The 15,741-nt window shown below is 40.9% G+C and overlaps 1 protein-coding gene across 2 annotated transcripts in view; it reads left to right on the top strand.

Moving 5' to 3' along the window:
* The window catches only part of LOC126291971 (speckle-type POZ protein-like), a 182,142-nt gene extending 173,712 nt beyond the window's left edge, over nucleotides 1-8,430 (top strand). For both annotated transcript variants that reach the window (XM_049985726.1, XM_049985724.1), the window contains exon 4: nucleotides 5,697-8,430. In XM_049985726.1, coding sequence (XP_049841683.1) covers nucleotides 5,697-5,967 — 271 coding nt within the window. In that variant the 3' untranslated portion in view covers nucleotides 5,968-8,430. The remainder of the gene's footprint in view (nucleotides 1-5,696) is intronic.
* The last annotated feature ends 7,311 nt before the right edge of the window (nucleotides 8,431-15,741 follow it).

Here is a 15,741-nt window from a genome sequence, read left to right as displayed (position 1 = left end):
TGACTCATTGGTTGTAGAAATTAGCATCTTGCTTGTGCAGGAAATGTCCTATTGCAAAATATTATGCCTTTCTGGAAGTGCTGACCCTACTAGCATTTCTTCGTCGGGGGAAAGGGGAAAAAGACACTGGGTTCCTTCTCAGGAGAATATGAGGATGAGGCAAAATTTGAGAGAATAATGAAACACCTGGTTTGACTCTGTCCTGTGGAGAATGAATCGTGGTTTTGTCAATGAGTATAAACATCATCTTGGACATTTTGTCCAGAGTTCATCTTCACAGCTCCCCCCCCCCCTCCCACCCCCACCCCCTCCTCCTCCTCCATGTCAGGAGGTTTCAGCAGTGTGCTCCTGTGACAGTTTGCCCCTTAAAGAGCATAATGGCAGTCCCACAATATATTCATCATCATGCTGTGCGATGACTGTTGTTGGATCTCTGGCATTTTCTGTGGTGTTGAATTGTTGTGTTTAACAGTGAGTGCGTTTTTCCTTTGTCCTGAGGTTGTAGTGACACACTTACCTCTTGTCCCTGGCTGGCTAAAGACATCTGGGTTGATCTGACACAACTGCTACAGCAAGTTTACTAGGCTTTGTGAATGGTCATGAGCAGATGCATAACTTAGCACCTTTGTGAGCTTCAGAATGTTGTGCCTAATGTAGAAATCTGATCTGTGACAGATTTTCAGTTTTCCACTATTGCCTCTTCGAGCAGCAAGACTTCCTCTTGCAATTCCTGGTTCTTCACAGAGAGATAATCTGTCGCTTTGTTCTTCCTTATTGGGAGTGGAAATGTCTGCACCACCCAACCACTACGTCATACGATGGTGGACACTGTAGTCTTTCATCAGCAGTGTTGCAGTGTTATACCCCTTCAAATGTCAGAAATGAATTACCACATGATTCTTCATTTCGTGAATAGCTTACACCATTTTGTCTCCATTTCTCCAGTGGTGTTCTACAGTATTGCAGCACAGGGATATCGGTGTGCGTAGCTTGCGCCAAGTAAGGTGGTACCAGCGCAGGCTGTTGTCGACACTAGAAGACTCCATCCCATTGTTCCAAAGGTATAGTTGCCTCAGTTGACTGTCACCTGGTTCAGGTGTTCTTGTTATTTCTTCACTACATAGCGTAATGTCACAGTCTTCGTGCATCATAAATGCAGGGAAAATTATTCATAATCAGGTGTGTTTGATTATATGCAGGGTCATTCAGTTTTTGTCAGAACAGGCAGATGAGGAAGCAAAAAATCTCAACAACAGTAATGTGCCCGAGAGAGTTGCAGGGACCACTGGCTATTCCACTCAAGAGAATGAAGAAGGGGAAACACAGCTGCAAGTGTTACCCATCATATCAATACTTCAGAATCATATAGAAAATGGAGAAGAAACGTTTGTTTTTAGGGGATGTTGCCAAACACATTGTCAGAGGCTGTTTCCAAGTGACCCCTGTTCTGTATTTTACATTTTCAATATCGTAGTTAGCGCGTTGCCCCCCCCCCCCCCCCCCCAATATGCCAAGTTTTTTATGCCTTTTTTGTTTTATGAGATTTCTTTCAGGTTGCAGGTGGTTGACCTTGTTTCACTTTTGTTGATCCTTTGTTAATGTGACTATTTATTTGGTACTGTAATGGGAAGCCATTGGCTTTGAACATCTATATTTATAGAATTATTAGTCTTTTGTAGATAAGTACAGTTAGAAGGAAGGTCAGCGTCGGCCGTAATTGTGATGATTCATTAACAGCAAAACCGATTTTTGATCACATAATGATCATCTTCAGTGCTGGAAGTTAAATAATTCACATAGCAATCAGGAGTAAGAAGAAAGATCACAAATACACTTGAGTATAAACCAACTGTTGGCAAGAACATACCTTAACCGTACAAATTAAAGCTCGTAGGCACTCGTGTGTAGTTATTAGCAGTAACTGCAGCTATGAAATGACGACAATAACTGAAGCTGCTGTTTACATTCACCTATACAGCTGACCTCGGTGTGACTGGCTTGGAACGCCCTCTGTGTGAAATTTCACCTGAAGACTTAACATTATTTGGCAAGAGATTACCACAAAATACCAAATGAGCACTTGCAAATCATTGACTGAATATTTCATATTTAAAATTATAAATTAAAAAGGCATAGCAAAAAGGAAGGGGGAATGCACATCTGGCCAACATACTGGCATGTTATTTTCAAAACACTGTAAAAAAACGATGTAAGAATAAAAATCAAAAGGTAAAAATATAAAGTGTCAGATTACAGGACTAGTAAAAAAAATATACAAATAACATGGCATCAAATATAACAGAATTTGTTATAGCACAGTAACCACAATCTGGCGTGGGAAGTCAGAGGTACAAGGTTCTTAATGTACGTAAAATATTACATTGAAGCCAATATGTCAAATACATAAATAGTGGTAATTGTATAATGTCACGATTTAACAGGTCAAAGTGTCATGAAACACATTACTTTTTTTTGTTAAGTGCAGACTAACAATTTTTATCGTATATAACGACATGATGATACACACATCTACTTCATCCTGTTGGGACATGTTAACAAATTATAACTATTTCTGAGGTTTAATTACAAAAATCATTGTAATTATGAAAAGCAGAATGATTTAAAAGCACATTGTGGATGCAGAGATCATTTGCACACTCATGAGTAAGAACTGCTGTTACAAATTGCAAAGAATTAGTGATATGTTGGCTAGAGACGCAAGTGCACGAAATACACTAGCCTAGTAGAAACCTCCACTAACACACCTATTATTTATAGAGAAAATTTCCTCATATGATACAAACAGAACTTGGGTATAAGGAAACAGTGTTCTTTTCAAAGTATAAAAGCTTTGTCCCTTAAAAATACATCACACTCCGGTTACAAACTTTTGTACAAGCACAAGGTCAGAACCCGTCATTCATACATTTACAGTTGATATAACAGAAATGAAAACTGTCAAGCTAACAGTTTTGGATACTCATATTAAGGAGATAATTTTATTATGTGTCTTATAGCAGCAGTGGGACCCCTTATAACATAAAAGCTGATTTTGAAAATACCCATATATCCAAAGTAGGCCATGACAGTTAGTCTAAAATGCAAGGTGTGGATAAGTAGCAATATACATCGTACATCCAGAGAAAATGTCTTAACTTAGGAAAGGTAACAGTACAAATTTTTCCCAAAATATACATCGCACTGTAGACAAATTAGAACCAGATTACACACATTTTTCTGCAATTACTTGCTAAAGCAATTAAAATATAGTGAAACAAGTGACATGAAATAATCACATAAAAGTGATGAAAATTTAAATTTGTTGTGTATTGGAAAAACATATAAATTATCATAACCGAACGCTTAACATGTAGTGTGCTGGATTTCGTTAAAGGCCTATTATGACTGTCAGTTATGTAACCTGACCACCAGCTGACAGAGGTTATTACAAAACCGGTGCAAAAAGTAGAAGCCAATTAACAATCTCAATAAAGAACCTCAAAAATTTGTTGTACATTAAAATACATTGGCTAGTGAAAAGTGTGGGTAGTGCAGTTAATGTAGTAATGCTGTTAATATAGTCATTTCGTGACAATCTGACTGTAGCTCAAGAGTCATGCAAAAACCTCGTTTGTGCGTTGGCTACAGCTATCGAAGGGCACTCCTCTACTGCACGGTTTCGTTCACAATGGAGCCCCCACCGCTATCAGTACTGACTCCTTCCCAACTGTGACAACTATGCAGTTAAAGGCCAAGTTACTATGTGTGCAATCTACCTGTGCTTCAGACAGGAACATACAAATAATCCAAAAATTAATTACTTAACTATTAATTTTTCACAGTGGTGATTAGTATTATGCTGATAATGTCACATTAGGTCCATGTGTGTGCAACTGAATAAAACCAATTTTATCATGGCACAAACATTTCACTTTAGTTTTTTTAAAGGCATTGCTAGTGGCCTCCTATATATGAATATTTGTGTGTGAGTATTCCAGACTACTTTCAATACGAGGTGCATTCAAGTTCTAAGGCCTCCGATTTTTTTTATAATTAACTACTCACCCAAAATCGATGAAACTGGCGTTACTTCTCGACGTAATCGCCATGCAGATGTACACATTTTTCACAACGCTGACACCATGATTCCATGGCAGCGGCGAAGGCTTATTTAGGAGTCTGTTTTGACCACTGGAAAATCCCTGGTGAATGTGCGGACACGGAGAGTGTCTTTCATTGTTGGAAAAAGCCAAAAGTCACTAGGAGCTAGGTCAGGTGAGTAGGGAGCATGAGGAATCACTTCAAAGTTGTTATCACGAAGAAACTGTTGCGTAAGGTTAGCTCGATGTGCGGATGCGTTGTCTTGGTGAAACAGCACATGCGCAGCCCTTCCCGGACGCTTTTGTTGCAGTGCAGGAAGGAATTTGTTCTTCAAAACATTTTCGTAGGATCCACCTGTTACCGTAGTGCCCTTTGGAACGCAATTGGTAAGGATTACGCCCTCGCTGTCCCAGAACATGGGCACCATCATTTTTTCAGTACTGCCAGTTACCCGAAATTTTTTTGGTGGCGGTGAATCTGTGTGCTTCCATTGAGCTGACTGGCGCTTTGTTTCTGGATTGAAAAATGGCATCCACGTCTCATCCATTGTCACAACCAACGAAAAGAAAGTCGCATTCATGCTGTCGTTGCGCGTCAACATTGCTTGGCAACGTAAAGCCGGCCGCGGTGTTCTCGCGGTTCTAGGCGCGCAGTCCGGAACCGTGCGACTGCTACGGTCGCAGGTTCGAATGCTGCCTCGGGCATGGATGTGTGTGATGTCTTTAGGTTAGTTAGGTTTAAGTAGTTCTAGGGGACTAATGACTACAGCAGCTGAGTCCCATAGTGCTCAGAGCCATTTGAGCAACGTGCCACACGGGCAGCCGTGTGGTCGTCCGTCAGCATTCGTGGCACCCACCTGGATGACACTTTTCGCATTTTCAGGTCGTCATGCAGGATTGTGTGCACAGAATCCACAGAAATGCCAACTCTGAAGGCGACCTGTTCAACAGTCATTCGGCGATCCCCCAAAATAATTCTCTCCACTTTCTCGATCATGTCGTCAGACCAGCTTGTGCGAGCTGGGGTTGTTTCAGTTTGTTGTCACACGGTGTTCTGCCTTCATTAAACTGTCGCACCCAATAATGCACTTTTGGCACATCCATAACTCCATCACCACGTCTCTTTCACCTGTCGATGAATTTCAATTGGTTTCACACCACTCAAATTCAGAAATAGAATGATTGCACGCTGTTCAAGTAAGGAAAATGCCGCCATTTTAAGTATTTAAAACAGTTCTCATTCTCGCCGCTGGCGGTAAAATTCCATCTGCCATACGGTGCTTCCATCTCTGGAACGTATAGATAATGAACGCGACCTCATTTTAAAACAATGCACATGCTTCTATCTCTTTCCAGTCTGCAGAAAAAAAAATCGGAGGCCTTAGAAATTTAATGCATCTCGTATAAGTGAAACACACATGGTATCATAATGCTGGCTTCATTCAGTTGCACATAGATGCACCTAATGGGACAGTTATCAACACTGTGTGCAGTTAGTGTGACAGACCAACATAAATTAGAAGTGATTAATATATTTCTTTTGTTGATGCATGGCTTGAACATATTAAGCAACTTGGAGTGCCCATTGGGTTACAGGTATGATCTGATGGGCCTGAAGAGGCGCTGTGAACTGGAGCTGTGTCAGAGGCTGACGGTAGACAATGCTGCACGGACCGCAGTGCTAGGCGTGAAACACTCCTGCCTGACGCTGCTGCAGATGACAGTGCCATTCATCGAGCAGAAGTATGCCGAAGTGATGGGCACTCCTGGCTGGGCAGCTGCCGTCCGCACCGACCCTGAAGCCATGGCTACTGTCAGCCAGTTCATCTCTGATGCTGCCAAGGGGGAGTACAGAATAAGACTCTGATTTCACAGGCTGCATTTCACTGTCGATAGTCACTGGCCTGTAAGAAAATAAAATCCTTCTCTCTGAATACTCAGTTCTTCTGGCCAGGTGACAATAACCTGCACCGATCCCAGAGCTGCATCTACTATCTGCTGGATCATCTCTGATGCTGCCAATGGCAGGCAGAATCAAATTGAACTTTGATTTCAGTGACGGTGCTTTACTGCAGCTAGTCACTAATCGGCGAGAAAATAAAATATTTCTTGCCAAATAATTGGCTTTCCTTAAACACAAGCAGGGCTTCAAAGTACTGCTACAGGAACAGGAAATTGGCACCCATTTTTAACAAATTAATTAAATGTTTGGAAATTGTTTTTGCCCTGTGAAACAATCCAGGGGGCAGGGATGGGGAATTTGTGCTAAGGTGTGGACACAGGTCTGTTGTGCACTATGTGGTGGTTTCCTGTATGTCTTATAATCTCATATTGTCTGATCTGAAACTGTGATAGAACTTAAGAGTAGCTAGTAACCTATATCATTGAAGATTGATGTCATGTTATTGATAGTAGTCCTCATAAAGTAGTTATGACCTTGGGCCATTACATCTGCAAATTCATGAAAATGTTATAATCCAATTTCAGACATTGACTTTATCATCATCTACACACTCCACATTTGTTCTATTTTTCTCAAGATTACTTAACAACTTCAGTTGCTTGTATTGCTTTGTCAGTATCTATTTTTTAAGTATTTATGTCCCTTCTATTCAAGTTGCCACTTTCTTCCATCAGTGTAATTCCTCATTACTTAAAAGTGTTTCTGTCAGCTGTAATTCATTATATTTTCCATTTCTTTTATTATTTCCAAAATAAAGAATTTTGTTGATTACTTTTTTCCAGAAATGTTGTTGTTGTTGCGGTCTTCAGTCCTGAGACTGGTTTGATGCAGCTCTCCATGCTACTCTATCCTGTGCAAGCCTCTTCATCTCCCAGTACCTACTGCAACCTACATCCTGTTGAATCTGCTTAGTGTATTCATCTCTTGGTCTCCCTCTACGATTTTTACCCTCCACGCTGCCCTCCAATACTAAATTGGTGATCCCTTGACGCCTGAAAACATGTCCTACCAACCTATCCCTTTTTCTCGTCAAGTTGTGCCACAAACTTCTCTTCTCCCCAATCCTATTCAGCACCTCCTCATTAGTTATGTGATCTACCCATCCAATCTTCAGCATTCTTCTGTAGCACCACATTTCGAAAGCTTCTGTTCTCTTCTTGTCCAAACTATTTATCGTCCATGTTTCACTTCCATACATGGCTACACTCCATATGAATACTTTCAGAAATGACTTCCTGGCACTTAAATCTATACTCGATGTTAACAAATTTCTCTTCTTCAGAAATGCTTTCCTTGCCATTGCCGGTCTACATTTTATATCCTCTCTACTTCAACCATGATCAGTTTTTTTTCTCCCCAAATAGCAAAACTTCCAGAAATGTATGAATACATTTTTGTTATACTGTTCTCACTCTATTAGTGAAGACACTGAGAAAATATTAATGTTTGTTGACCATGTTATTACTTGTAATTTTTCTGCCTCGTTAAATACAAGTAGGGCTCCAAAGTAGTAGTACATGAACAGGAAACCAGCACGCAATTTGAATAAATTAATAAACTGGAAATTGATACTGCCCTGTACAATAATTCTGCTCCGAAAATTTTCTATTCTGTTTTACCTCCATTCTCCAAGAAACACAGCGTAAATGTAATGTGACATTACAATTAGTTAATTTTTACATGTGGTACTTTCTTTTAATCTGTTTGGAGGTACATTTATCTGAGATATATACATAAAGGGATATTTTATGTCAAATTAATTTTTTGTTCATTTAATCAACTGAAATTTTAATACTTTGACTGCATGAACTGTGCCATTTTTCAGAATTCCAGCCATTTTTATGGTTGTTCGAGAAAAAGTGTTGCTCAGAACTCGGTAAAGACTGATAGTGTGTGTCAATACATGTGATTAGATATTTAAAAGCACGACAAATTTTTCTGCGTCAAATGATGAAATTGGAAATGTACTGAAATTTTTGCGTCCTGTCAATCGACTGGCTTGGCAGTCTGACAGAAGTCAGATTGCAATCATTGAGTAAACGCTCAGCAATAGGTACATTTTATACCATGATGCCATTAAATTCCTTTTTAGAGTTACTGTTTTAATTTCATTCATTCTGTACTGTAGACTGCAGATGTATTGCCTTTGGTTTTCAACGTAAATGTAGTGTTTGGTTCATTGTCTATAATACATTTTGTAATCTTTGATTATAACTGAAATCTGTAACCTATTTCTTCAGTGTTTCTTTTATACTTAATCAAACAAATAATTGCATTTGACTTCCTCCAAAGAAACATTCATAAAAGTTGATTTAACATTATATGTAATTAAATGTTTTCATAAAATAAAAATTATTTTGCAAATTAGTACTGTTCTCTGGTACAATCAAATTGGGTGGTGGGATAAGTGCCACAGCATAATATATTGTGTACAACTTCTCAAGATAACATTTTTTTTTCTTATTTTTATCTACGTATACCCACAAATATTTTTCTTCTACACACTATAGGTCTGTGCATAGTATATTATCAAATCCTGTATTCCATATCACACTGTTCTGTTCCTTATTATGATAATTGTGTTCCGTGTATTTATTTTCATCATCTGTTATTTGCAGGAAAAAGATGCCTATTGTTCTTTCAGTTAAAGTTATGTTACTTAACACATTTATGCTACATATCATCTGATTCTGTTTAATTCTGAGCTTTTTTATATTTAAATACAGTATACATCTTTTGTAATATAACATGGGTTTTGTGAAGCTGCTGTACTTTATATCAAAAGATGGCAATGCCTGTCTGAGTGCAGTGTTGCCTGAAGTCAGTAAGAGAATTTAATGGCATTTGGTCCACAATTTATCCATAACGTGCAGTGAAATCTGACTAAGCAACTTCAACACAACAGATCAGGGAATGGATAATATTAATAATATAAAAGATATTTCTCAAGCATGTCAGCTATTCTCAACAATCATAGGTTGTGGAAAGGAGTGGCGGAATACATGTGCACAAAAAGACCAACAAACTATACTTGGTGACAAGGAAATTCATTGACATGATGAATTATCAATTAATGAATAAAGCAACAATTATCTTAATAACACAGTTCCTCACAGGTGTCGGTTTATTAGCATACCCTTTCAACATAATTCCCTCAGCAGAGGATTGTGTCATCAGAAGGATAGGATACAGATACTCTTATGAACACTTTCTACATGCGGGAAAGGAGGTCAGTAGAAGATATTTTCACCATATTGAGAAAATCCTAATCATTTTTACAAATTAAAATTAGTTGTGGTCAAATGTGTGTTGTGATCATTGACTCTGTTCAAGAAATCTGTAGAGCACAATCGTAACATCTTAACATGAATGGAAAATGAGAGCAAGTTACCCATTCAAAATGACTGAGTTAAAGGTCAATAGCATTCACGTAGGCAAATTTTAACTACATAGTTCCATGAAAACTGAATGTGGTTACTGCACAAATTACCTATGTTATGAAACAAAATGACTGATTGGAATCCCAATTAAAATGTTTGATCCTAAATGCACTCAAGAGCAGAACACATTGTCAGACTGTAATGCACTACCCATGAAAATTTCTCTAAAACTTCTCAGACACTGTGGTCAGGTACAAAATCTTGGAGTGGAGGCAGCAGGTGGTCACTTGTAATGAAAAAGGCTGCATGGTGCTAAACCCTTCAGCCAGTATGAAGAAGAGTTCAGTGTAAAATTCCATAGTTTGTGTGTTGGTTAGACAGATGGATAGCAAGACGAAATTTTTAAAAGAGCAGAAAAAATTGTTGTCTCCAGTCTGGAAGCAGAAATTTAACATATTTTCCCACACTTCTACGTCTTGTGGCCTTACAGATTTCCTGCCTGCACAGCTAACGGACGTCAAGCGCAAAACATCACCCGTCACTGACGCACAGTTTGCATCAGTGAACACTGCGCAGAATCCCCATACGATTTGTGCCTTTCCTACAACCCCGCAAGCACTGGTCCCTGGTCATTTTACGAAGTTGCTGCCATTACAACCGGACAATCCAGTGACATGGTTTACGTTGGTGGACAACATGTTGGACGAACATGGAATTGCGGATGACAGCACTCGTTTTGTGTGTTTAGTGAGCCACCTGCATTACCACCCTGATCTGATCAGCGACTTGTTGCAGAGCGCACCCAAGAGCAACAAATATGCCTCTGCCCGTGCACTAATCATTGTACGCCTTTCTCAACCAACAGCAGATACGATTCACATTATTTATGATAAGACTTTAGCTGTCAGAACCCCTTCACAGCTGTCGCGACACTTGCGTATGCGGGTCAGTACCGAGATCTTGGCGAACTTGGCGCTCTTGGCATTGTGGTTGGTGAAATTGCTACAAGAACTACAATTACATTTGCTCCCAAGTATCGCAACATCACTTGAGGATAAACTACGGCTGGCAGACCAGGCATACACCATTATTCAGCACCGCCACCTCCCTCTGTGCAGCACAGTACTAATACCGCCGAGGTTGGCAATCCTGTGAGTTGGGCAGTAGAGGCCGGGCACATGCATATCGCAGACAGCACACTGTACAACAGCCATCTAGCGGCCAAGATTGGGAACTGCGGTGGGCCGGCACTAGCCTCTTCCCACCCCAACCAGTGTGTCAACCGAACTGGGCCGTGTATACACCTACCCGTCCTGCCACGCCATGCACATCTCGGGCGATGCACCTGCCCTGTCACTCCTATCCGCACTATCGGGGCTCAATCGCAATTTCGTGCCTCTGTTCGAGGCTTTGCATGCATCGGGGGAGGATCAGAATGAACTGAGAGCATGATCTAGCTCCTTCATAGTAAAGGCAGCATTGTAGTACTCGCGATTTGGAGAAGAGAAGGGTATTGCCCAAACCGCTTCTGCCCATTTGCAATGGAGGGAAGTGGGCGGATAGTGGGAAGAGCTCCAAACTTCCGCAAAATGGCGGCCCAAGGTGTTGGAGATAGCAAGAGGGTACATGATAACATCACCTGCTCCTGTCAGGCCAGAAATTGGCGAATGGATCTTGGTTCCAGAGAGCCGTCGGAAGTTGGCCCACATGACGGAGGAATAGGTGGAACTGTTAAAAGAACTGATTAATGACAATTACAAGAAATAAGCCCTTGGTCACTATTTTTTAACTTAATTAACCTGGTTTTGACACTACTAGGAGTGCCTTCATCAGAATTGAAAATGATTAAAGTGGCCTATAACATAGTCACAGAGTTACAGAGAGACTTTTGATATAAAGAGTGATAAATAGTAAAAGACATAACCAGTACTTACATGTCACATACAGAGGGCTGAATGACAGCTTGTAGAAAGCAATATTACATGGAATATAGCAACAATAATTAAAATTATGAAAATACATAAGGAGACCCGAAGTCAAATGTCAAGTAACGGCTTTAAATCGTTGAAGAAATTTTTATTACGTAGCTGCATCTGTTCATTGAGAATAAGACTATTGTTTCTAGAAAGATGTTTGAAAATCTCTTAATTCTTCTAGAATATCTAATCTACGCCCTATATTTTCAGTGTGCAAAATGTTGATGCTGCAAATAGCTTCAGGTGTGTTACCTATAATCAGAAGATGATTGACAAAGGAAGAATTCTGGGGGCTGGTGCCATTTTTTTCTTAATGTGTGTTCTTTATATCTGGTTGTAAAGGCATGTCCTGTTTGTCCTATATAGGAAGAAGACCAAGTATCGCAGACAGTTTTGTGAAAGCTAGAATTTTCTAAATGAGAACGAATATATTGTAAATTATGAATGAAGTTAGTTTTTTTTTTTCAAATTGTTATTGGTAGAAAAGGCAACGTTGCAATTGTATTTATTTTGAAGACGGCACTGGATCTGATTAGAGATGGGCCCCACGAAAGGAATAGAGAAATATTTTTTTGGGTTTGACTCAATAATAGAGGTGTCGAGTCTAGTAACTCGTTTAGTAGTTTTCTTTTTAAGGAGGTCATCTACTATGTTAGGTTTATACTCGTTATTAACTGCTATCGTTTTGAGTAAATTGAGTTCATGTTGTTTTGTAGGACGGGCAACCACATTTTTTCAAAGAAAATTCCGCACTGGCTGTATGGATGATTTGTATTAAATCTGTGCCCGGTTTCGCACCTCTTGTCGGTGCATCCTCAGGCAATCTGTATAAAAAATAATATGAGCTCATATAAACTATTCGATCCCCCAATTCTGAGGTGTAAATAAAACTTTTAAGTAGCCAGTTTTTTTAATGAAACAAGAAGTATTCACATACGCTATTTATAACATAGTAACGCTGTACTTTGCCCTGTAGCCACTCCCCACCATTCACGTCCAATATACCGTCATCTGCTGAAAGCAATATTTAAAATTTCAAAATCTTTTTTAAAATTTTGTTAAATGATGGGAGCGGCAGTGACTTAGAAAATAACATACGATGCTGATAAAACTCCCCTCAACACAAACAACAAAGAGCAGAACATTAGCATGAACAAACAGCGGAATTAGGGCCATGTAAACATATCAGAACACACCGTGCAAGCTGAGAGGAGCCACGCGGCAGTGGACACGGCCTGATTCACTGGCCGAAACGCGGAAAGCGCTCACGTAGTGGCGCGAGGGTCACCAGAGGCCGGATGACGTGTACAAGGTATGAAGAGTAGGGGGTGCTGAATATTTCATAAACAATTCCTTATGTCTATTTTTTTTAAAAAAGTCTAATACCATGCTAAGTGGCCAATATTAAACATGGCAGTTAGTTAAAACCATAAGAATAATAAATATGGCGGCTCTCAATGCGTAAGGCCCGGAGTACGCTTAAAAATACAGTACTGGCTATTAAAATTGCTACACCACAAAGACGTGAAATTTAACCGACAGGAAGAAGATGCTGTGATATGCAAATGATTAGCTTATCAGATCATTCACACAAGTTTGGCGCCGGTGGCGACAGCTACAACGTGCTGACATGAGGAAAGTTTCCAACACATTTCTCATACACAAACAGCACTTGACCGGCATTGCCTGGTCAAACGGTGTTGTGATGCCTCGTGTAAGGAGGAGAAATGTGTACCATCATGTTTCCGACTTTGATACAGGTCGGATTGTAGCCTATTGCGATTGCGCTTTATTGTATCGCGACATTGCTGCTCGCGTTGGTCGAGATCCAATGACTGCTAGCAGAATATGGAATCGGTGGCTTTAGGAGGGTAATACTGAACGCCGTGCTGGATCCCAATGGCCTCGTATCTCTAGCAGTCGAGATGACAGGCATCTTATCCGCATGGCTGTAACGGACCGTGCAATCACGTCTCGATCCCTGAGTCAACAGATGGGGAGGTTTGCAAGACAACAACCATCTGCATCAACAGTTCGACGACGTTTAGGGCAGCAGGGACTATCAGCTCGGAGACCATGACTGCGCTTACCATTGACGCTGCATCACAGACAGGAGCGCCTGGGATGGTGTACTCAACGACGAACCTGGGTGCACGAATGACAAAACGTCATTTTTTCGGATGACTCCAGGTTCTGTTTACAGCATCACGATGGTCGCATCCGTGTTTCGCGACTACGCGGTGAACGCACATTGGAAGCGTGTATTCGTCATCGCCATACTGGCGTATCATCTGGTGCGATGGTATGGGGTCCCATTGGTTACACGTCTCGGTCACCTCTTGTTCGCATTGACGGCACTTTGAACAGTGGACGTTACATTTCAGATGTGTTACAACCCATGGCTTTACGCTTCATTCAATCCCTGCGAAACCGTACATTTCAGCAGGATAGTGCATGACTGCATGTTGCAGGTCCTGTACGGGCCTTTCTGGATACAGAAAATGTTCGATTGCTGCCCTAGTCAGCACATTCTCCAGATCTCTCACCAATTGAAAACGTCTAGTCAATGGTGGCCGAGCAATTGGCTCGTCACAATATGCCATCCAAGCTCTATTTGACTCAATGGCCAGGCGTATCAAGGCCGTTATGGCGGCCAGAGGTGGTTGTTCTGGGTACTGATTTCTCAGGATCTATACACCCAAATTGCGTGAAAATGTAATCACATATCAGTTTTAGTATACTTGTTCAATGAATACCCGTTTATCATCTGCATTTCTACTTCGTGTACCAATTTTAATGCCCAGTAGTGTATATTGGACAGAATCTACTAACAAGTAAGCTATAGGGGTAAGGCTACCTGCTTAAGTAATCAAAATTTTCCTAAAGCCCCTTGTGACTCAGATCACTCTGGGCATTAAGTAAGGAGCGAGGGGATTTCTTCAGAACTCTGAAGATTCCAACCTCTTCCAAAACATTAACGTGTTGCCCTTACTTTCCAAGTGTAACACCCACATGTTATGGGTACCAGTGATATGGTGACCTGTTTCCCGCAAATGCGCACCTACGGCCGATTTTGAGCCTGGGTCGCTGATGTGCTCCTTAAAGAGGGTCTCAAAACTTCTTCCTGTCTGGCCTATGTACTCCGCATCACAATCATCACAGGCTATACAGGGTGATCCATTGATAGTGACCGGGACAAATATCTCACGAAATAAGCATCAAACGAGAAAACTACAAAGAATGAAACTCGTCTAGCTTGAAGGGGGAAACAAGATGGCTCTATGGTTGGCCCGCTAGGTGGCGTTGCCATAGGTCAAACGGATATCAAATTGTTTTTTTTTTAAATAGGAACCCAATTTTTAATGCTTATTCGTGTAGTACGTAAAGAAATATGAATGTTTTAGTTGGACCACTTTTTTCGCCTTGTGATAGATGGCGCTGTATTAGTCACAAACGTATAAGTATGTGGTATCACGTAACATTCCGCCAGTGGAGACGGTATTACCTTCGTGATACATTACCCGTGTTAAAATGGACCGTTTACCAATTGCGGAAAAGGTCGATATGGTGTTGATGTATGGCTATTGTGATCAAAATGCCCAACGGGCGAGTGCTATGTATACTGCTCGGTACCCTGGACGTCATCATCCAAGTGTCCGGACCGTTCGCCGGATAGTTACGTTATTTAAGGAAACAGGAAGTGTTCAGCCACATGTGAAACGTCAACCACGACCTGCAGCAAATGATGATGCCAAAGTAGGTATTCAGCTGCTGTCGCGGCTAATCGGCACATCAGCAGCAGTCAAATTGCGCGAGAATCGGAAATCTGAAAAACTTCTGTGGTGAGAATGCTACATCAACATCGATTGCACCCGTACCATATTTCTATGCACCAGGAATTGCACGGCGACGACTTTGAACGTCATGTACAGTATTGAGTGGCATTATGGGAGGAAGGATAATTGGCCCCCATTTTATCGATGGCAATCTAAATGGTGGAATGTATGCTGATTCCCTCTGTAGTGTTCTACCGATGTTACTACAAGATGTTTCACTGCATGCCACAATGGCGATGTAGTTCCAACATGATGGATGACCGGCACACAGCTCGCGTGCGATTGAAGCGGTATTGAATCGCATATTTCATGACAGGTGGATTGGTCGTTCACCGGATCTGACGTCCCCGAATTTCTTTCTGTGGGGAAAGTTGACGGATATTTGCTATCGTGATGCACTGACAACCCCTGACAAGATGAGTCAGCGCATTGTCAATGCATGTGCGAACATTACGGAAGGCGAATTACTCGCTGTTGAGAGGAATG

The sequence above is a fragment of the Schistocerca gregaria genome, chromosome 9 (genome assembly GCF_023897955.1).
Source record: "Schistocerca gregaria isolate iqSchGreg1 chromosome 9, iqSchGreg1.2, whole genome shotgun sequence".
Lineage (NCBI taxonomy): Eukaryota > Metazoa > Arthropoda > Insecta > Orthoptera > Acrididae > Schistocerca > Schistocerca gregaria.
This window is presented reverse-complemented; position numbering and strand designations above follow the sequence as displayed.